This window comes from Trichomonas vaginalis, chromosome I, assembly GCF_026262505.1.
Source record: "Trichomonas vaginalis G3 chromosome I, whole genome shotgun sequence".
Lineage (NCBI taxonomy): Eukaryota > Parabasalia > Trichomonadida > Trichomonadidae > Trichomonas > Trichomonas vaginalis.
The window spans coordinates 19,703,421-19,726,195 of NC_067203.1; the positions used below are offsets into that span (position 1 = coordinate 19,703,421).

At 30.5% G+C, this 22,775-nt stretch overlaps 4 protein-coding genes and 7 pseudogenes across 11 annotated transcripts, besides 3 other annotated features; 5 read left to right on the forward strand and 6 right to left on the reverse strand.

Moving 5' to 3' along the window:
* Positions 1-15,223: part of a mobile genetic element that runs on past the window's edge.
* Positions 62-1,769, forward strand: TVAGG3_1015440 (annotated as a pseudogene). Its single transcript has one exon. A coding segment is annotated over exon 1 (1,708 nt).
* TVAGG3_1015450 lies at positions 2,230-3,530 on the forward strand (annotated as a pseudogene). Its single transcript has one exon. A coding segment is annotated over exon 1 (1,301 nt).
* TVAGG3_1015460 lies at positions 4,222-5,173 on the forward strand (annotated as a pseudogene). The gene has a single exon. A coding segment is annotated over exon 1 (952 nt).
* Positions 5,194-5,457, forward strand: TVAGG3_1015470 (uncharacterized protein; the record flags this gene model as incomplete). Its single annotated transcript, XM_051254665.1, has 1 exon — positions 5,194-5,457. The coding sequence occupies one exon, from the start codon at positions 5,194-5,196 to the stop codon at positions 5,455-5,457; it is 264 nt and encodes an 87-aa protein (XP_051080239.1).
* Positions 6,279-8,591, forward strand: TVAGG3_1015480 (uncharacterized protein; the record flags this gene model as incomplete). The annotated part of the gene is made up of 1 exon (XM_051254666.1): positions 6,279-8,591. One exon carries the CDS (start codon positions 6,279-6,281, stop codon positions 8,589-8,591), a length of 2,313 nt encoding a protein of 770 aa, XP_051080240.1.
* Positions 9,032-9,696, reverse strand: TVAGG3_1015490 (annotated as a pseudogene). Its single transcript has one exon. A coding segment is annotated over exon 1 (665 nt).
* Positions 9,850-10,717, reverse strand: TVAGG3_1015500 (annotated as a pseudogene). The gene has a single exon. A coding segment is annotated over exon 1 (868 nt).
* TVAGG3_1015510 (uncharacterized protein) lies at positions 10,762-11,592 on the reverse strand (the record flags this gene model as incomplete). Its single annotated transcript, XM_051254667.1, has 1 exon — positions 10,762-11,592. The coding sequence occupies one exon, from the start codon at positions 11,590-11,592 to the stop codon at positions 10,762-10,764; it is 831 nt and encodes a 276-aa protein (XP_051080241.1).
* On the reverse strand, positions 13,028-13,549 carry TVAGG3_1015520 (uncharacterized protein; the record flags this gene model as incomplete). The annotated part of the gene is made up of 1 exon (XM_001282265.2): positions 13,028-13,549. A coding segment is annotated over one exon (522 nt), but the record flags the coding sequence as incomplete, so codon positions are not given.
* TVAGG3_1015530 lies at positions 13,582-14,480 on the reverse strand (annotated as a pseudogene). Its single transcript has one exon. A coding segment is annotated over exon 1 (899 nt).
* Positions 15,224-15,361: 138 nt separating the features above from the next.
* On the reverse strand, positions 15,362-17,000 carry TVAGG3_1015540 (annotated as a pseudogene). The gene has a single exon. A coding segment is annotated over exon 1 (1,639 nt).
* Positions 17,001-19,408: 2,408 nt separating this feature from the next.
* Positions 19,409-19,445: a mobile genetic element.
* A 612-nt stretch (positions 19,446-20,057) lies between these two features.
* Positions 20,058-21,116: a mobile genetic element.
* Between the last annotated feature and the right edge of the window lie 1,659 nt (positions 21,117-22,775).

The following is a 22,775-nucleotide window of genomic DNA, read 5'->3' on the forward strand; positions in this document are numbered from 1 at the left end:
TCGGACTTTAAAAAAAATAAACTTTATTTTTATTTATTTTTTAATTTTTATTCTTACATAAATGAACAAAAATGGAACAGCTAAAATGAATGATAATCAAATAAGAGCCGAAGGTAGAAGGTTATTTAAACGCTTCTATAACATTCCTGATGGTGTTAATCCTAAAACTCGTAGAAGTTATTTAAATGAAGCCATAGATGCATATGAAGGATTTGACATTTCATCAGAAAGTGAGAGGTTAGCAAGAATGTTAAACGTTAATATTGATTTTTATTATTGTGACCCTCAACCAGAAGACGTAGACATTAACAAGGTAGACTTTCCATTAGTGGAATCAATAATGATAGATCCAGAATTTGAAACAGTAAATATTTTATTAACACAGAGTCCATGTGGAAAACTTCACGCTGACAGAATTACAGACGTTGAAGCACTCACAGGATATAAAGTTTGCCCCTTTTGCAAAGAAGAAGTATATTCTATCCGTGATGATCCAGAAAGGAAAAACCAAAGAAGATTTTTAAAGCATTGTGAGAAATGTAAAGAAAATAATGGAAGATTAATTCAAGACGTTCAATTGCAAAACACACAACAACCATATGCACCACATATCACGAAACAGAAGATATATCAATGGCTATTAGCACATAATTTGCAGGAATATTATAAACCAACAAGATATTATATTACTTTTGACTTCGAAACATTAGAGACTAAAGAAGAACTTCAACTTTCTGAATGTGCAACTTTGAACGCTTACTTAAAACCATTTATGGTATCATCAACTGTCAAAATAAAGCCGCAAAGCGGCGAGGTCGTAGACCGTGATAAAACATTTACGAGGAATTTTTGCTTAACATCAAGTGATTCGTTCATCTCTGATTGGATTGAATTTTTATTTTCAACCTGTTCATTAGTTGCTAAATCAAATATTGAACAATATGAAGAATTAATGAATACATTAAATGAGAAACAAAAGGAAGCAATGAAAGAGCTTTTAGATGAAGAATTTAATAAAGTGAATATCATTGGTTTTAATTCGGGAAAGTTTGATTTAAATTTAATTCTTCGTGATTTAAATACTGCAAAATGGAAGATAAAATCAATGCTGGGTTCTTCTTCTCAATTTAAGCAAGTCATAGTAAAGAAAACAAACTGTCCATATGAATTAAGATTTATTGACATCAGAAATTATATAGCGGGTGGAACATTAGACCAATTCACTCAAGATTTCGGAAACAATAAATCACGTGTTAAATCCTTTTTCCCATATCAATTCATCACATGGGAGAATTACGAAGATGAATTATATAAAAGGAACCATTCACTCAAGATTCATTTTATTCAGCATTAACACAAGAAACAATATCCGATTCAGATTATCAAATATATCTCAATGATGCTAAAAATTTTGAGAATAGATTAGAATATTTTATTCATTATTGCAATAAAGACGTTGAAATTATGATTGACCCAATTGATAAAATTATTGAAGAAACATTTGTTTATAAAATTGACATGCTCCATAATCTTTCATTATCATCTAATGCATCAATGATTCGTTACGCGTTAGCATATAAGAACTTCAATCCTAACGAAACATATCCAGAAGAAGAAAATGTGGAATCAAGTTTTGAATTAACAAAAAAGTATTGGAAATATAAAATTGATTCATATAAGAAACAAGATGAAAAGGCGAAAAGAGATACCAAAAACAATGTTTCAATGGATGACTATCAATATTTTCACGATTTAATCCTTTCATCTAAATGCAAAATGTGTGGTAAAGCTTTCACATATGCAAATAAACCAACATTAGATAGGATAGATAATGAAAAACCACATACCAAAGAAAATTGTCAGTTAATGTGTTGTTATTGCAATGTCGTAAAATCAAATAAAGATGAAGATGTTCAACGTTTAAGAATCAATTTAAGAAATTACGCATTAAAAAATAATTTACCAATGACTTTAGATTCAGTTGAAGCTTATCACATTCTCCGTAATGGAATTACTGGTGGTTTATCAAATGTTCAACATAGAGTAAATCTTAAAGGAATCACGCACATTAATAAACTTTCATATAATCCAGAAACTAAAACTGTATCAAATGAGGACACCACCAACATTATGACTCATTTCGTTGGAGTTGACTTTAATTCATTATATCCTTCATCATTTTCATCTAATCCTCATGATTTCATTCAATATACTGACCATAAAATGTATATGCCGGGAAGATTGAATGGTGTTATCATTTGTGATACAGCAACAAAGAAAGCAAAAGCACTGGGAATAATTAAGAAGAAAAATACTTTATTCGTTGCTGAAGTAAAGGGTCACATTGATGAAAAATACATTAATGATTACATAAACTTTTTACCGATAATAAGAAACTTAGATATTATCACAGATGAAAAAACAATTGGCAGTTTTATGTATAATTACATGAAATCAAACAATCTACCGTTGACCAGAAACAGAGAAAATTAACTCAATTAGCATCAACACACAACCAATATCAACCATTTTCTTCTTATTATCTTTGGTATCTAATAGACAGATTTCATTTTATCATCGATGATATTCAATCAATTTTAACATTTACGAAAAATACTTGTTTTAATGAATTTGCGAACAAATTTATGAACGAAAGACAAAAGGCTGAATTAGAAGGAAATAAAGGAAAAAGTTTATTTTGCAAAATTTCACTTAATGGATCATATGGTTACGATGCAATGAATACACAAAATTACGCAAAGACTAAAATAATGAATGCACAGAAGTCACGCGTTGCATGTATGTCAAATAAGTTTAAAAACATAAGAGAAATAGGTGAAGATACATATCAAGTGATGCTCAAAGATAGATTTTATAGATGTGATACATGTTTACAAGAGGCATTTTTCACTTTAGATAATGCTAAATACTGGTATTTGGTTTTCATTTATGATTTTATGTATAAATGCATGGATGTTAATCGTTTTCATTTCATTGAAGGTGATACCGATTCATCTTATTGGGCAATCGCTGGCGATCCAAATCTTCCTAACACTCAAGCATTTCAGGCGATTGTTACTGATAAAAAATTTTATGATAAAAACATTTTCAAATTCGCACCTTTTGATTTCTTCTGTTTTGATGAGAAATTTAAACCTAAATTAAAGAATAAAGCTGAAGAAAAAGCACATGAGAAGAAGTTATTGGGTTTAGCAATTGAGAAACAAGGTGATAACATGGTTGCTTTATGCCCCAAGTGTTATACATCATTCAACGGTTCAATTGATGGAAGTGATTTTAAAAAGATTGCACAAAAAATGAAAGGTGTTAGTTTACGACAAAATAAACAATTAACACCTAAAAATTATTTGGATATAATAAATGATAAAGTGATATTTGATGGTCAGAATATTAATTTACAACTTAAAAACGGGTCAATGACTCGCTTAACAATTGGTAAGACTGCATTAACAGGGTCACACACTAAGGCTGTATGTTGTGAAAATGGATGTTGTATGCCATTTATTTAATACAATTTAAAATTTTATTTTTAATGAAATGCCACAGAAGAGACAAAAGGAACTGTTAATGATGGTTTTGATACTATGATTCAAAGAGGCGGGCACCCTTAAAACACTTATTTTATTTTTATATAAATGAATAGCGTAGATTTAAAAAATTTAATTTATGATTTAGTACTTAATCAAAATTTTCTTAGTTATTATGAATTAAAATCATATCTCCAAAAATATGATAACAATATAACGGGTGATGATATGGAATATTATTATCCATATTATAAAAATGAAATTTTGAAATATCATGATAAAATAATTTCTAAAATTAAAGACAAAATTAAAAATAATGAATATACAAAGGGAAAAACTAAATCACAACTTAAACAGTTGAAAGATTTCAAAAATAAAGTATTAACAGAAGAAGATATTGATGAATTATATAAATTATATAATCCTGAGCCGCAAAAGCCAAAGGAACAAAAACAAAAGGTGCAAAACACCCAGGTCCTTCAGACCATAAATGAAGCACAAGCTTTAATTTATGATTCATTAGTTAAACCATATTCAGCCCGACTTTTAAATGAAGATCAACTTTTGGAATTCATCCTTCAACATAAACTCGAAGCGGGAAAGTATATCAAACCTTTATATACAGCATATTTAAAACAAATGAATAGAATACATCCAGAATTAATGAAGGGGAATGAAATCCAAAATCAAAGCAGATAAAATTAAACCACTTGCAACACCAAAACCTCCAACGACAGTACCTCCTCCTCCTTCAGTTAATCCTTCATCATTCACTTTATTATATCCATTTCAAACATTAAAGAAGCAAAAATTTTAAAAAGGATTTCAAGATATTAAATAAACCAATTGACCCGAAAATTCAACCGTTAAAGGAAAAATTTAGTCGCCCTTCATTTGCTCCATATCCATATTCATACGAAATCGATCATCTGGAATATTCAAAAGGAAACGTTACTTATTTATTTGCCATTAACATTAACACTAGATATTTATATTGCATTCCAGTGAAAGGGAAAACAAAACAGGAAACAAGAAGAGCTATTCAATACTTACTAGATCATGAAAGAGTAGATAATATAAGGGGTGATGGTGATAAAGGATTTCAGGCAGCTATGACTCATTATTTCCCACAAATTAATTTTTACTTCTCATCCTCTCCATATACGTTTCATAATAAAATAGTTGATGCGGTAATGAGAACTCTTAGAGATGCGTTAGGGGTTAACGGTCAGATATACTGGGATGAAAATCATGACTCCATCATACAGCAGTTAGTATATTATTACAATAATACATGGCATAGAACTATTAACATGAAACCAGTGGAAATGAAAAATGATATTTCAAAAGAATGGGGATATATTAGAAAGCAAATGGAAAGGTTAAATGATGTTAAACGTGAACAAATTAATTCGGGGCTCATGAATTTTAAACAGGGGGATAAAGTTTTGATTCATCTCGATTATGGAAAAACTAATAAATCAATGACAAAAAGAAGACGAAGATTTGACACAATAGCTGAATTTGTTAGATATATTAACGGCAATGCATTAGTTGAAGTTGACAATAAATTAATAGAAATTCCGATTTATTTTATTACTCCATTATATTTAAATAATATTTAATTTTTTTTATTTCGTAAGAAATGAGTGACAACAAAGCAGTCAAGAGTCCAGACGATGAATATAAAAAGAAACTAAACAGAATTAAATCAAAAATATGCTATTACAAAAAGAAGCCGCAATGCGGTGGGGTTGAAAACGATAAAGAAATAATTGAAAAATTAGAAACTTACCGTTCAATCCTTAAACTGGGTGAAGCAAAAATAAAAGAATTTAATAGAATAAATAAATTGATTGGAAGAGATGAATTTAATAAAGATGAATTTTTAAACTCAATCCAAATTTAATTTTTATTCCTCTTCGACAACATCTCTCTTTCCATCATTACTGCATAACCACATTTTCTCAGTTTTAGTGGTTTGTTATTTTTAACATGTTCTTGCATCATTTTTATCATTTCCTCCCTTGTTATGATTCGTGGTAAATTTTGAGCTTGTGGGGTATCCATTTATATAAAAATAAAAATTTAAATTATGCCGTTCTAAAGTTTGAGACAACATGACATTTTGACAACACAGGAGGAAGGCATTTATGAATTATTTTTGAAGAACTGAAGGCGTCACCAGGTCACCAGGTCACCAGGTTAATTAACTTCTCTGAAAAAATGAGACAACATGACATTTTGACAACACAGGAGGAAGGCAGTTATGAATTATTTTTGAAGAACTGAAGGCGTCACCAGGTCACCAGGTCACCAGGTTAATTAACTTCTTTTAAAAATGATGACAACATGACATTTTGACAACAACACAGGAAATAAACTTCATCGTATATGCTTTGTCATGATTTCATCGTATATGCTTTGTCATGATTTCATCGTATATGCTTTGTCATGACTTCATCGTAAATGTTTTGTGAAGAATATAGCAACCGCCGGAATTCAGACGGTTGTTTTTTTATACAAAATTCACGCAGGATTAATGAGGAAGGCATTTATGAATTATTTTTGAAGAACTGAGGGTGTCACCAGGTCACCAGGTCACCAGGTTAATTAACTTCTCTGAAAAAATGAGACAACATGACATTTAGACAACATTAATGAAAATTTGATGCAGTCCAAAAATAAAGTTAGTTTTAAAATTATTTTTATTTTTTTATTCCTATATAAATGACAGCAACAAACAACAACAGCAACTATATTGTTTCTGATGAAAAAGTTATTGATTCATTAGCTGAGGAATTAGTTGTGGCAGAAACTAAAACCCTCAACGAAAGAATTGGTGAAAACAAGATTAATTTACATAACTATCTCAAACACGATGGAGGAAGAGGAAGGAAAACTGGTATGGCTTTATTAGTAAATAAAATTTCAAATTTAACGATTATAGATGTTGATATCAATAAATCATACAATGATGAACTTAAAGAAACAGTTAGAAAAGATATTTTATCAAAACTTTCGGATAAAGATGTTATCGTTAAAACCGCTTCAGGAGGTCTTCACATTTATTGCAACACTAATTTCTTCTATTCAGTTTCGAACAGAATGATTAAATGTTATTCCTGCAATGATTATGATGTTGATATCATGACTTCTATGGATGATTCAAAGCGTTCTTTAGTAGTTATGGCTGATTCAAGAGTTCGCAAGAATGCAACAGAACCAATCAATACATACTCATTCATTCGTGGAAGTTATGATTCAACATTAACCAGAACAGTGAATGATATATTAAATGATTTGAATATTAAGGTAAGAGTTGAACAGAAGAACGAAGAAATAAAGAGTATAATGAATGAAAACAAAGATGTAAACATTGACGATAAACTTGCCCAGAGCATAGTTGATGGCATTAGTGATTTTGAAGTACATAATGACGGTGGAAACATGAATTTAGAAAAAGAAGTTACATTATTCACACTGTTTCAAGCAATTAATTCGTTACCTAATCATTTAATTAATGAAGCATACGATAACGTTTATAACTTCTGCAGCTTAACAGAAAATGCAAAAAGTAATTTTGAAAAAGCACGTAGTAGATATGCACATTTAATGACTTCTCCATTTGTTTTGGTGAAGATTCTAAAACTATATCAAAAGGAATATTATGATGAATATGTTTTACCTTTATTACGTAAGCCAAAAATAACATTTGATATCAAACTTGATGATTCATTCTTGATAACAGATATTAGACGCAAGGCTGAAAATCATCAGTATAAAAACAGTTCTGAAGTAATTGAGGATTTATCACGTGTAATCCGTTTTGTAGATTGTGGAAATAAATATTTCATTCAGAAAGATTACAACATACACGACAAAATGAATCAAATATCATTCGTTCTTCAGTCAAACATGAAAGAGTCACTTAAAATGATTAAATTATTTAAAGAAGAAGGTAAAACAATAACAGCATGGGATGTACTACTAAATCAATTGTCTTCATTAACTGTTAAGGGTGTTTGCTTTAAATCTGATTCTCCAGATGTTTTCTCAACGTTTCAAGGTTATAAATACAACGTTCTCGAAAAGCCTGATTACTCAAAAATTGAGATGTTTATGAATTTCATTAAAGAAGCCATTTGTGATAATAATGATGAAGTGTATAAATATCTACTCGGCTGGATTGCATCAATGATTCAACATCCTGGAATCAAGAATGAAACAGCAATTATTTTGAAAGGACTTCAGGGAACAGGTAAAAACAGATTTACAGACATTATTTCTGAACTTCTCGCCGGTTATTCATGTAAAAACATTACCGAAATAAGTGAGCTAACGGGTAATTTCAATTCAGTAGTTGAAAATAAAATGTTTCTTGTACTTAATGAACTCAAGAATGTAGGTGAAGATAGACTCGCAAACTTCAACGCTTTGAAATCAATTATTACGGATAATGAGATTAGAATTAATGAAAAGAATCAACCCAGAAGAACTGCTCAGAATGTTGCAAACTTCATTTTCGTAACTAACAACGTCTACCCTGTCAAAATTGAAGTTGGAGACAGAAGATACGTAGTTTTAAGGGTCAATGGTAAATTCAAGGGTCAATTTAATTACTTCAAGAATTTGATGAATTCATGCACAAAGGAATTTTATGATAATTTACTGACGTATTTTATGCAATATGACCTTTCATCATTTAATGTACGAATCATACCGATGACTGAAGCCAAACAAGATTTAATTGAATTATCAACAAATCCTTTAGATGTATGGATAAATACACATTATGATGAATTGTGTGCAGGTATGACGTGTAAAAATGCTCTATTCTGCAAACCATCAGACATGAAAGACAAGAATTTCCAAATGAGCATTAAGGATAAATGTGAAAGGAAACAAAGAAAAATAGATGGTAAACAGATATGGTATTATGTTTTGAAAGAAGAAATGAAAGGATTATATAAACAGGTTGAACCAAACGATAATGAGGATTCATTTACTGACGATGAAATACCTGTAAATGATGCTTTATAAAGTATGATTTGAATTTATTTTTGCATTAATCCTCCTGTGTTGTCAAAATGTCATGTTGTCATCATTTTTAAAAGAAGTTAATTAACCTGGTGACCTGGTGACCTGGTGACGCCTTCAGTTCTTCAAAAATAATTCATAACTGCCTTCCTCCTGTGTTGTCAAAATGTCATGTTGTCATCATTTTTAAAAGAAGTTAATTAACCTGGTGACCTGGTGACCTGGTGACGCCTTCAGTTCTTCAAAAATAATTCATAACTGCCTTCCTCCTGTGTTGTCAAAATGTCATGTTGTCATCATTTTTAAAAGAAGTTAATTAACCTGGTGACCTGGTGACCTGGTGACGCCTTCAGTTCTTCAAAAATAATTAATTATTGAATAACCTGAAACCATTAACGTAAACATATATTTTTGGTCGTTTATGACAAAAATAAATGGTTCATTTACTCACAATATTTTTTTACAAAACAACCCCAAGCTTTTAACTTCTTTTCTGCAGCTTCTAATGCTATCTTAGCGAGTTCATATTCTCTAAATTCTCTCTTTAAATTTTCTTGTTCCCATTGGTCTAGTTCGTATGGAGAATCTCTATAACCATAACATATCTCACGTTCATGTTCTAATTGTTTTTCGCACATTTTTCTAACTTCTTCTTCAAACAAGGTTTAGCATTCTCTACTGTATCTTCAAGTTCTTCTTCATCTAATTTCTCATGAACTTTCTTGTCTATGGAGTCCATAATATCTTTGACATAAAATGCATACTTTACAGAGCACCATTCAGCAACAAAATGAACGAGGTCAGGATGTATGTAAATACCTTTGAATTCATTTATAACACCCTTTGTAAGCTCATAAAATGCTTGTTTTGAGGTCGAGCCACTTTTGGCTCCACCGTATTCGTTCATCCAAAACTCAAGAATTTCCTGCATTTTAGTACTATTGAGAAATCTGTTTAAATGGTTTAACCTTCCCGCTTCTCTTACCATCTTTGTTGCATTAATGTAACCATCCTTGTCTCTACGTAAGACTTCAATACCGTTATAAGTGCCTTTTGTGAATGTTTCACCATTAGATTTGTTCGTGAATGTTTTTGCTTCGACCGACATTACTGTTCTTACATACAAAATAAAAAGTTAGAAAAAATAAAACTAACGTTATTTTTCTATCTTGAGAAAATACATGAAAATTCATAAATGCCTTCCTCCTTTCGTACCTGTTGTCTAAATGTCATGTTGTTCGCTCTTTTGGAGCTCAGGACTTTAAGCAACTCTGAACCATGCGAATACAGTCATAAATGGTGGCATGTATTCTTTACTTTGTCCCGTTGTTTGTGTATATCCTGAAACGAAATGTGTATGGTTTCCTTCTCCCTGAGTGTCACTCCAGTAACAATTTATAGCAAACTTAACGTCGTCTTTAACATCATATCCTTTACCTTTTGTCATTCCTGACCAATCCCAATATCTATGCTTATGCCAACCTGCATGGGATGTACTTAAATCTATGTAGTGACTGTGTGCAGGTAAATTTTCACCTGAAATCGTTTTACTTCCACCTGTTTCCTTTGAAGAGTTTGCACAATACAAAAACCTGTCGACTATTTGTTCCCATGCACCAACACCAAACATTACTTGAGGACCTCTTGCATCCATAGATGTATAAATAGAACCTACTGGGTTCATTAAATCAAACATATGAGATATTATAGGATTGTCTCTTTTGAACTTAAAATATAGTGCAACTATTTCAGGTTTCTTCTGGTTTGTGTCAGAATATTTTTTATAATATAATCTTATGTTTTCAGGGTAGGTAAAATCTTGACTATAATATTTATTTCTGTCATCTGTATAATAATATACTATTCTCGTTTTTTATTGCATTATATCTTTTATATCTATAATAATCTAAATATAATGTTAGCTTTTGTTCATCTACATGTGGTGTTCTGTCGTCATCTCCATAGTCATAATAATATGGTGCTGGAGCTGGGTCAGGCAATGTCATATCTGCCATTTCATAAACTCTTAAATATTTCTTTTGTTCGTCTCCATATAAGTTTAAGTAGCAGTTGTTGTCTAATGGAACTTTAACTTGTGTACCATCATTCTTTTTATAGCTTACATACATTTCATTGTTATTTTTCGGAATGAGTTTATATCGTATACCATTTTTTAAGGAGTGTACAAACTGCCATCTAAAATATTTATTTTCTTCATTGACAGAAAAGTCACCAACAATAGTTTCAATATTTTTGTTCCTATCAAACTTTGGTATATTTCGTTAACATATGTTTTATCCGCCTTCTTCTCTAACTCATCGTTAACATAAGTTTTATCTGCTTTAAGGTCTAAACATCCCGAAACCCATTCTGTATCAGCTTTAACTTTAAAAGTCTCAAATGTCCATTCCTTATCCGCCTTCTTCTCTAACTCATCGTTAACATAAGTTTTATCTGCTTTAAGGTCTAAACATCCCGAAACCCATTCTGTATCAGCTTTAACTTTAAAAGTCTCAAATGTCCATTCATGATACCATTCAACCTTTTCTTTAATTTCATTATCTTTTTCATCAACATAAACCAAATTTGCCTTCTTCATTAATTCACTATCCACATATTCCTTATCTGCTTTCTTCATTATGTCGTTTAGGAAACCTTCTATGAATTCCTCATTTAAATTAAATCTTCCAATCTTCAAAACTTTAGGAAATGCATTTAATGCGTAATATCTCTGTTCTTCTGGTGGAATTGATGTTATATCATCCGTTATACCTTTAATTTTAGAATTCATAAATAAAATTTCTTTTATATTTGATATCACTGCACCACCTTTGCAAACGAATTCGAAATGGTCATTTTTCAATACTATCTCCAAATCTCCATATTTCAACCTTTGCGTTTGTTCTGCCGTCTTTGAATTATATGCATATATGGCGTATGTAATGGTCTGAAGGACCTGGGTGCTTTGCGCCTTAAGTTGCTGTGGTTGCTGTTGTTTAATCATTTATTATGATTTAAAAATAAATATTTAATCCGTTATCTCATCAGCTATTTTCTCTATTTGAAATTGCCATAATATTTCATTCATGAATTCTAAATCACAATCAAATAGGTCAGTTATTCTAAATTTAATATTTGATAAATCTTTTGAATGAAGGATAAATGAATTCCCGGATAATTGAAACGGATATGATAGGGAAAATGTGTTTAAGTTGATGGATAAAATGTTTTGTATTGATGGGTAAGAGTTAGGGTCTAATGTTTGATGTGAAAATCTCATTGGGGTATTAACTTTATCACATTTGATTAAAATGAAATTGGAACCAACGTCAGAATACAAAACATCCCCAACATCTTTTTCAAAATTTAATATCCCCAACACTGAACGTAGGTGAGGAGTACAAAATTTAATTTTCAGCGGAAATTTTATCAAGTTATTTATTTCATCAAGTTCAAAAAGTTTATCGGGTTTTGATTTAAAATTTTCTTCATACCATACGATAAATGATTCATTTAAATAACTTAAAATCATGTTAATATCCCATTTCGTTATCACATTATTTATATACATATCCCTCTCCTTTTCATGGTCTACGACCTCGCCGCTTTGCGGCTCTTTAATGAATGTTATGTAATCCGAAGGGTCTAAAAGAATGGGATTAAATTTACCGCTTACTGAAACGAGGGACACATTATAAATTCCGCTGACTGTTAAATTTAGTTCACAGTTATTATTCGAAATAATATTGATAATTGACATTTTTTATTGCGATTAAAAATATGGTAAAGCGTTATTTTCCAGTGATAAATAAAACAAGAATAAGATTACCTCAAGAATTCATAAATTCAACAAATAAAAAATATATTCACGTCATTAATTTTAGTGTTTTTAGTTCATTTGAATCAACGTCATATAGTAGCATGGGTTATATATCGCTTCATTCAAATTTAGTTCAATCGAATCCATATAATGACCATTTCATTCGTTTTTCAGATGGAATTAAAAATGCAGTTGATAGATTAAAATATGAACAGATTGAAAATTTAGAATTTTTGGAATTTTGGTTTAAAGAACCTAATGGAAAAAGACTTGAAGTTAAAGATAAACCAGATACTATATCAAGAACGATAACAATGACCGATCCAGATAGTGGAGAACAAAAACAAATAAAACAAACGATAGAAACAGGTGAAAGGTCAATTGATATTGAATATAATTATAAATATTATTCGATAATGTTAATGCTTGAATATTGACATAGTCCTCATATAGCCTTAACAAAGAATTTTTCTAGTGATATTTTATATTCATCAACTATTTTATTGTATATGTTATTATAAGTTAAATGTAGTTCAGTTGTTGTTCCGTTCTTTGTTATCTTAATTGTGCTAATATCCTTTATTGGGTTTATTTTTGCAACTGTTCCGCAGCATGAAACCTCATCATCTATGAAATATTGAATCTTCACGTCTGAATCCTGAACATCACAAAGAACAGCGATAATATGAATTAATGACTCATATGGTAAAATAATTAATCCTGATTGATCGATTAAATTTATTATTGAATCATAATTATCAGTTATGATATCGCGATATATTTTCATTAATTCAGAATTAATGTCTACTTTATATGGCGCATTGCGACTGGAATCGTAGATTCCTGGGTTCTCGATGTTTGATGAAAGAGGTGGGGGGTATGTTGGATAAGTGGGAATTTCAACGGGTTCTTTACCGGGTTCAGATAAAATGATTGGGTCTTCATCTTCTTTATTTTGCTCCTCCTCTTTCTTTGGTAAGTCACGAGATGAAATTTGATTTAATAAAAACCTTGTTAATTCAGGACTAACATTAACTTTAACATTTTGAATAATTCGTGATTTATCATCATTTACGTTATAACCAACCGTAATCTCTGCTTTTGCGTTTGTGTTCTTTTGACTAGTGAAACGTCTTCTCATTTATAATCGAATAAAAAAATATATTTAAACTTTTATTTTGCTGGAACTTTTGAACCTATTATTCTCTGTATTTGTTCATGAAGTTGATTTTTAGCATTTTCATCGAAATTAATAGACCGAATATATTCATTAATTGCATTCTTATAATCATTTGATTTCTCAAATTTTCTTTTATCTGATTCCTTAACTAAATCATAAGTTAAACCCCGTTGCTGATATAATGGTTTCTTAATTAAATCTTTGAATGCTTGAGATAAAGCACCTGATGCAATTCTTGCTACTATAATTGGTTGGAATTGCTGTTTAAGTTCATCTTTAACATTTGCGAAAACTGGATCGAATAAAGCAACTTTAAAGAATTTCTTAGCTGAAATTTCAGGTCTAATATTTGCATATTGACCATCAAACTGGTTAGAATATCGTGGTAATCCATCCGGTCCCTCTTCAATAGCATTTAATTCTTCATTGAAATAAGAATATGGATTATGACGGTATGAATTAATTGGACCATTTTCACCTTCTCCAATGTATTGTTTAACAGCTTTTCCATTTTCATCAAATTGCATAGGATAACGTTCATTATATGCTTTACGTTTAGGATAATCCGTCATTGTTAATTATACCCATTTATGACTTTAATATTTCCTTGACCATCAGTAACAAAGACTTCATTTATTCCATCAGGCTTTCCATTTGGTCCTGTAATGTCTGCTTCATGTGCTTCCCAATTTGGTCCATGACGTTTGGCATATGCTTGAGCTTCTGGTAATGTTAAAACGTTTCTCATTTGTTTAACATCCTTTTGAAGACCGGCAACAATGTGGACTAATTCTTTCATTCCATCGGGAACTTTCATGGTTCTATTATATGCACCCTTTTTGTTTGTCCCTTGTTTTAATGGAACCTGTAGAAGATTTGCAATTTCTGTCATGTTTAATTATAAATAAAAAATAAAAATTAATTATAAAAAAGTTATTCGAATTTAATGGAACCTTTATTTAAATCAACTATTATTTTTCCATGTTCTCCTAATTGTTGATATTGTGTGTAAAGTTCATTAATGCTCATTGGTAAATTCACTTGATAAAGCATAACGTTCAACTGTTGACGACTAAAACCACTGAAAATGAAAAGGGTGGACAGGTTTGATTTAATGTTTGTGCTTAATGCTTTAAAGTATTGAACAGCCATGAAGAATGAACACTGAATGTGTCGACATTGAGTTAATAACTGATTAAAATATGATTTCTCATTAGTTATTAGTTTTGATTTCACTGCATCATCTAGAAAAATTAGTGAATGCAAAAATTCTTTATCAAAATTTGAAATAGAAAGTGTTTCAAATAATTCATCCCTTTGTTTATCAATAATTTTATCCTCTAATCCTTGCTTCTTGATTGTATTATATAATTCTTTATACATTAAAAAGTTTTTTAAATAATCTTCTGCTTCTTCTTGTGATAAATAAATAATTGGAATTTTGATTAAATGCTTTAAAGATTCAAATGTATCCTCTGAAGGTGAACCTGAACGGTTGATATAAATTAACACGTGTGAATAGGGGGAAGTGTTAGCAATAATGATAATTTGTTTTAATATCGTTAATGTTTTACCTTTATTTTGTTTACCAATTGCTGCAGTGATTGAATTTAAATAACATTCAGAATATGGAATTTTCATTAATTTTTCCTTAGATAGAGCATTTCTATTATCACTCAATGCATCATTAATCATATCATCTACGTATGTATTATATACTCCCGCTAATTCTTCAGAATTGAAATCCATTTAATCAAAAATAAATTTATAATTTTAAACATTTCTATTCATCAATATTTCATCATATGAACTTCTATACTGTGGTGGTGTACCTGTTGGATGATATTTCAAACCTTCATCCGGTGTCCATGTCCAATATGTAGTCCTAGTAAACCAAAACTGAGGAGGATTTGTCACCTTTGAACAGTAAGTGTCATTTACACCCTGAATGATTGGATAAGCTTTCACTTGTACTGTAACTTGTGAGTTGAAAGTTTCTAATCCATCAAAGAATATACCCGCTCCATCACGTTGAACTGGAATAGTGCATAAGAATGAAGTTTGGTCTTTCCATGTTCTAGCTAATGGTGTGCCATCATCTGCATTCAGCGGTCTAGTTAATGAGTCCTCATATTCTTCTGTGCATTCATTCACTCCATCTAAATCAGAAGCTTGAAGCATACGTGTAAAGAATATGTCACCCACTGTGGTCATCGCTTGATCGGGGAAGTTTCTGGAATCTATAGTGACCTGAAGACCTCGAAGCATTGGATTTTCTAAAACTGTTCTTTGCATTGCATTCTTCGGAAATGCTAACACAACATCTGTAACATTATGAAGAGCGTATGAGAAATCTGAGCTGATACCTTCAGGAGTGATGCAACCTCCATTTAGTGAACGAACGTCAATATGTTGAGCTGGAATCATGAATGGATCTTCCTTACTGAATAAACGTGGTATTGCTTTAACTGATTCTTCAATTAAACCGTATCCTGGTGTAATGCATTTATCCTCTAAAACTTCCATCTTTGTGCATGAAATAATAACGTCATCAACTGTTGCGTCAGCAGATGTAGCGGCTAAGCTTGTAATTAATTTGGCAGGAAGTCCGATTTGTTGGAATTTGCGATCATATTTATAAACATGATTCATAATCTTTTTATAATTTTCATCAGTTATCTTTTCATAAACGTAATTTTGTAAATCAGCAACTCTTAACGGGTCAACCTGACAAAATACTAAAGTATCCCTGAAAACATAATATTTAAGAATGATATCACCAAATGATTTAGGATAATCATCGAACGCCTGAAATGCTAACAAATCATTTACCGGAATAATCATATCAAAAGTGACATCAACTTCTTCATTTGCATTCTTGAAAACTTCTGAAGGGTCAATATATTTACCACATACTGAGTTATCATATTTTTGAACATTATTATATAACGAATGAACAAACTTTTTAACTTTCCTTTCTGATTTTGGTTTATATGTTGCAAATGCGAAAGATTCACGGGCGCAATCCATTTGAAGATAACCGGCATCACCTCTTTCGGTTTCTACTTCTTTGTTTAAAGCTTTGATTTGATGATTTGTAACCAACGAATAAACGCATGCATTTAAAAGCGGTATCACATGTGAAAGCTTTATTTGAAACTAGAGTTGCTTTAACTTTGCGTTTAATATATGTGTCACCTAATTGGTTCACATCATGAGCCGGATTTGTAATTCTTAAATGAGTTTGTTTATCATCAAAATATGGAGCATCAGAGTCATAGCATGAACTTTCAAGTTCTCTATAATATCTTCTACCGTCATTCTTTGCGAATATTTCATTTATCTTTTCGAATGAATGAAACACATTTCCATTAATCGGTTTAGTGTTTGGCACTAAATAGTTAGTCGTCATTTATTAATAAATAAAAAATCAAAATTAAAAGATGAAAATGAATTTTTAATTTTAATGAAATAATCAACTATGGCCGCGGGTATATTTAAGAAACTGTGGGATAAAGTAAAAAGAGGAGCGCATAAAGTTTGGGAAACATTGAAGAAGGGAGCAAATTGGATATTTAAGAATAAAGAAGCAATTAGTGACGTTGCTGAATCAATAACGCCAAAAGCCGCCCCAATAAGAGAAATATTAAATAAAGGAGAAAAAGTTTATCAAAGACTTCAACCGATACTAAGATAAAAATAATATTTATTTATTTTTCCACTATCTACCTCCTATTTTATTAAGTATTCCTTCAGCAATTCCACCAATTGCGTTACCTGCTTGTGCTCCCATCGCCGGATTACCTGCTTTAGTACCTAATACTCCACCTATGATAGTTCCTGCCGTTTTCGCTACTGGTGCCAAAAAGTTTGCAACGGGTTTAATAATATTTTTATGAACCCAACCCGCAGCTTTCTTAATTCCATCCCATAATTTTTTAAAGAATCCTGCCGCCATTTCTGATTTAATATTAATTAAAAAATATATTTCATCACATATATTCTAATTTTTATTTAATCATAAATGAAACCAATTTTAAAAATAAATGAAACAGAGGAGGAAGAAATAAATGAAAGTGAAGATGTTCAAAATAAAATAAACATTGTTAAACCCATTACTGAAACAAAAATTTTTTCATCTGTTGAAGAATTTAATGACTATTACGCAAAGAATAAAAAATTATTTGAAGAATTGACAACATGTAAATTGAATAAAATGTTTAAAGTTGATGGATTCAAAATTTCAAAAATAAAAGGAGTGATTAGTTTAAAATCTATTCCTCAATCAAGAATCACCTCATTAATGAAAATTGATGATTTAACAAAAAGAATAGAAGAGATTGAAGAAAGAATGAATCAAATAATTGATTTCATAAATTCAAATAATCATTAATTTCAATTTCTTTTTCTCGTTTATGAGGTCTTTGATTATGACTCCATTATATTTATACCTCCTTTCGTACCTGTTGTCAAAATGTCATGTTGTCATCATTTTTAAAAGAAGTTAATTAACCTGGTGACCTGGTAACATGGTAGCACCTCAGTTCTTCAAAAATGTGAGACATGAATTTTTCTCGTTTATTTTTTTATTTTTTTATTTTTTATTTCATTATGTATGGGCTGAGTGTAAATGTCTTACAATTTTGAAAATTTTTTAAATCTTGATTTATTCAAAAACGTGAGAATAAAAACCGTAAGAATCATACATTTTTTACTTCATATGTTAAAAAAAATGATACAAAATCGCTCGATATTGTATGAATTCTTACGTTTACAAAAAAAGTCACACAACCCGTCATATATACTACTTCGTAAAATTGAAAGGAAAATTTTATCTATTCATATATTTAGAACCATCATGTTAAATATATCTATTAATGACTAATATTGCCAAAGGAGAAGGGAAAATTTTATAAAATTTTATCATATTAAGGTATAAAACTATTATTTCCTATATATTTATGAATCAAATAGTAAGATAATCACTCTTTGTTAGACTAAATTAAATGAAAAAAGTCTAAATTGTATGATCGTCTAAACTCAGTATAACCTATACCAAAGCTTATTAATGGCTTATGCAAATATACAGCTGATGTTAGCTTAGTTTTTGACCAAAATACAAAAAAAATTATGAGTACAATATGATCAAATTTTTATAAAAGCAGCCGAAAACAGCATTCAATTGGAATGGTATTATCAATGATAATCATTCAAGACACTTTTATCAAAAAATTTACATAAATCTTTTTCAAAACAGAGTATTTTTGCAAAAATTTCATCGAAAAGATAGCTTTGTCTAATAAAAATGATATGGTACGGAAAATCTATTGAAAATAATCTGAGGAATTTGAAATTCATTAAAAAGTCTTGAAAAAAGTGAATGCATTCATGAATGTCCCATATCCATTTTATCCTAGTTGTTTCATAATTCCATATTGCCGATTTCTATTCTAGTTTTTGGTGCTTTTCTATGATAACCAAATTGATTTGGTTATCATAGAAAAGAGACCATTATAATGCTTAAAATTAATTATGTTTAGGGCCGGTTTATTGGGATAAGGAAGTTTATAATACGTGAACACTTGTTTCCTCATCGAAAAGTCATAACGCATAAAGTCGATGTTTCCTTAGTACAAAAAGTGACATATGACGCTTAACTCTTTATTCCAGATAATGACCATATTTATGGGATTAAAAAGTTTAGGAAGCTTCTCCCCAATAATTTAATATTATTTGTTTAATATATAATATTATTTTTATTTTGTTTGAAATAATTTAATATTATTTTTATTTTATTTGAAAATAGTTGTTAAAGGTGTGTAATAAACAAAAATTCATCAAAAGTGACAGCTCTCAATTTTTTGACATTTGTAAATTCTAAATTGAATGAGAAAAATGAAATAATACTAAGCATAATACAATATTCTAAATTTAATTATAATTAGGAAAAAGTTAGTTTTGAGAGTACTTTTCATAGGCATATAGAATGAAATCTTCTGAAAAATAATATCACATAAACTCATATTATTTTCTAATATATAACTATTTTATATAAAAATCAAATTCAATGATCTTAAAAGCGAAGGATAAACCTCAAAATTTACGAATATAATGAGTGGGAATATAATGCTTATCTATCATAAAACCATATGAAATATCAATTGTTGCTTTACGCCTAATTTTTGACGACAATTAGCAAAAAATGTTAAATGTTAACACTCAGTCCATTTGAATATGAAAAATAAAATTGACTTTGATTAAATGTTTTTATTTATCATGCAATTCTTCTTGCGACCAAAGATTTGAATAAAATTTCAAAAAATAAGATAGCTTAAAAAATAATATACGGTAGTGTTTACTAATAGATGAATAGTATATAAATTCTATTAAAATGGATTTGATCCAAAAAAATATATAAAATTTGATCATAAATAAAATTGTTTAGTAGTCATTTAAAATGATGTAATTATTCAAATTTTGCTAAGACCCATTCGTCTTTGATACATAACTCCCATTTTTGCATTTCTGGCTCGTACCAAAATTTTGAAACTTCGAATAATTCGTTAGGAGTGTAATTACTATTCGTTTTTGGATTAATATCGAGAGATAAATGTGGTGTATTGTTGTATTTTTCAATGAACTGCTGAACTGAGTCCTTGATTTGTTGAATATCATCCAACTCGTCTGGCAAAAACTTTTCTAAGCTTGGCCACAGGCGCTCCACCTTGCCGTTCTGTCTTGGCATATACGGCAAGGTGTGCTTCCAAACTATTCCGTTTTCCTGCATAACCTGGCCGAATTCACCGCAGTTTTCACCGCCGTTATCGGTCCAGATGCAGTAAGGAATAAACTCCTCTAAAAGTTTTCTTAAAACCTTCGCTGTTGAGTTGGAAGACTTGTTTTTCAATAATTTAGTTTTGAGAACTTTACGTGTCATATCATCCAATATGGCAAAAAATGGAAAAGAAACATTACCGTGAAGGTAATGAATATCGCAGTGCCATATCAAATTCTTTGATATGGCATGATATTTGGTAGGTGGATTTGCTGGTTTGTAATCTCTTTTTGAAGATAAACCTGATTCCATCATAAATTTTTCCACTTGATGATGCTTTATTTTTTGTAAATTGTCAAAAATTTGATCTTTTGTCAAATCTTCTATATTTTCAAATTCTTTTGCAATTTCTTCTTTTTCTTTCTCACAATCGGGATTTTGAGCAATATTTTGAAACCTTTTAATCAATAAATAAGTTTTTGAAATTCCTCCTTTATATTGTGAAACACAAGAATTAATTAATTGTTTTTGCTCAAGTGTTGGTGGATTTGGTTTTCTGCCGCGACTAACTTTTGGTAATTCGATTTCTTGAAGTTGAAATGCTCTTCTTATTGTATTTTCGGCAACATTCAATTTAATTTTACCATTTTCCAATTCAACTTCCTTTCCCACACTTTTGTAAGATTCACCTTCTTCTATTCTTCTTTTAGCTTCAAATAGCCATTCTCTGCTTATAGATTTGGCAGTAGTCAGTTAGTATACAAGTCTTGGGTACGGCGGCACTGCGCGCCTCCTTACTGAAGATATGTCAATCTGACACTTTACAAAACCACTAACGTATATTTTACAACACAAACGACAACACTAACTTAACCTTAAATATTTACAAAACCACCAGCCACTTCACCTCACTAACGACTTCGCTAACGACTTCACTAATGAAAAAATAAACGTTCTCACTAACATTCTCACTAACGTTCTCACTAACGTTCTCATTTACAAAAGTATTGCAACTCTTTCCATTGCTGTGCTTCACATAACAGCTCATAATCTTCAGTATCACTACTGTCGCTCCAATCGTCTGAGTCAAAGTCGCTGTCATAATTAATGTTTATAAGTTTTGACAAATGTAATGAAACACGCTTACCGTTTGTATCTACTGCTTGTATATATCTTCCATTATGTTTGCTATCATAAATGCTTAAACTAACTTTACCCTTTCTCCCTCGTATCTGATAGAATGTATTTTCACGAGGAACGAAGAACAAGTTCTTGAACTCATGACCGTTGTAGTTTGTTATCTCAATAGTTTTCGTCATTACATCCAAATAAAATAAAAAATAAAATAAAAAATAAACTTAAAAATAAATGATATCACCACCCTCACACGTATGAAAACATAGCACAAAAATAAATTTAGGTGAAGTGGTGAGATCTCACCTCTTTTTTCACCCTGTTGAATTCATTGCTTCAGTGACTTTATTTGTCATTTTACTCTAAGGTGAAGCTAGCACAAAAATAATGGATTTCATGACTTTTTAGTATTTCATGCAATCTTAACAAATAGCCTTACAAGTACTTCCAGTGTCCCTAGCTGTCCCTCCTTTTTATATAACTCCATGACATTTATAATCTCGCGAAACTTAACAGGTTAGCATAACAGATTAAAAGCAGATGAGGTTTTGAACCAAAATTTCTAAGCAACGTTGTCAAGGATTTTGAGGAACTAGGGACAGAGTGTGGCAAAGTCCAAGATTTAATTTATCTTCATCGGTTTCATCAACTATCTCATCTAATATGCCAATATTTTATTCATAACTCGTGGCAAACTCACTAACTTTCAATATGTTCATCTGCATGCTTCATCTGATAGAAAGTATGACTTTCATTAACTCTGTGAGATAATGTAAACTACTAGGGACAGAGACCATGGCAAAGTTCATGACTTTCATTATTTCCAGAACTTAATGTAAACTACTAGGGACAGAGACCATGGCAAAGTTCATGACTTTCATTATTTCCAGAACTTAATGTAAACTACTAGGGACAGAGACCATGGCAAAGTCCAAGATTTAATTTATCTTCATCGTAAATGAATTTGTCAAACACAAACTCCAACACAAACTTCAGCACAAACTCCAACACAAACTCCAACACAAACGACAAGTACTAACTTTAGCACAAATGACAAACACTAACAACAAACACAAACTCCAACACTAACGACAAGTACTAACCTCAGCACGAATGACAAACACAAATGACAAGTACAAACTCCAACACTAACAACATCATGAACTATTTCATTATTGCATGAACGACCTCCTTATTGCATGAACGATTTCATCATTGTTCTCATGTATGACCTCCTTATTGCATGAACGATTTCATCACTGTTCTCATGTATGACCT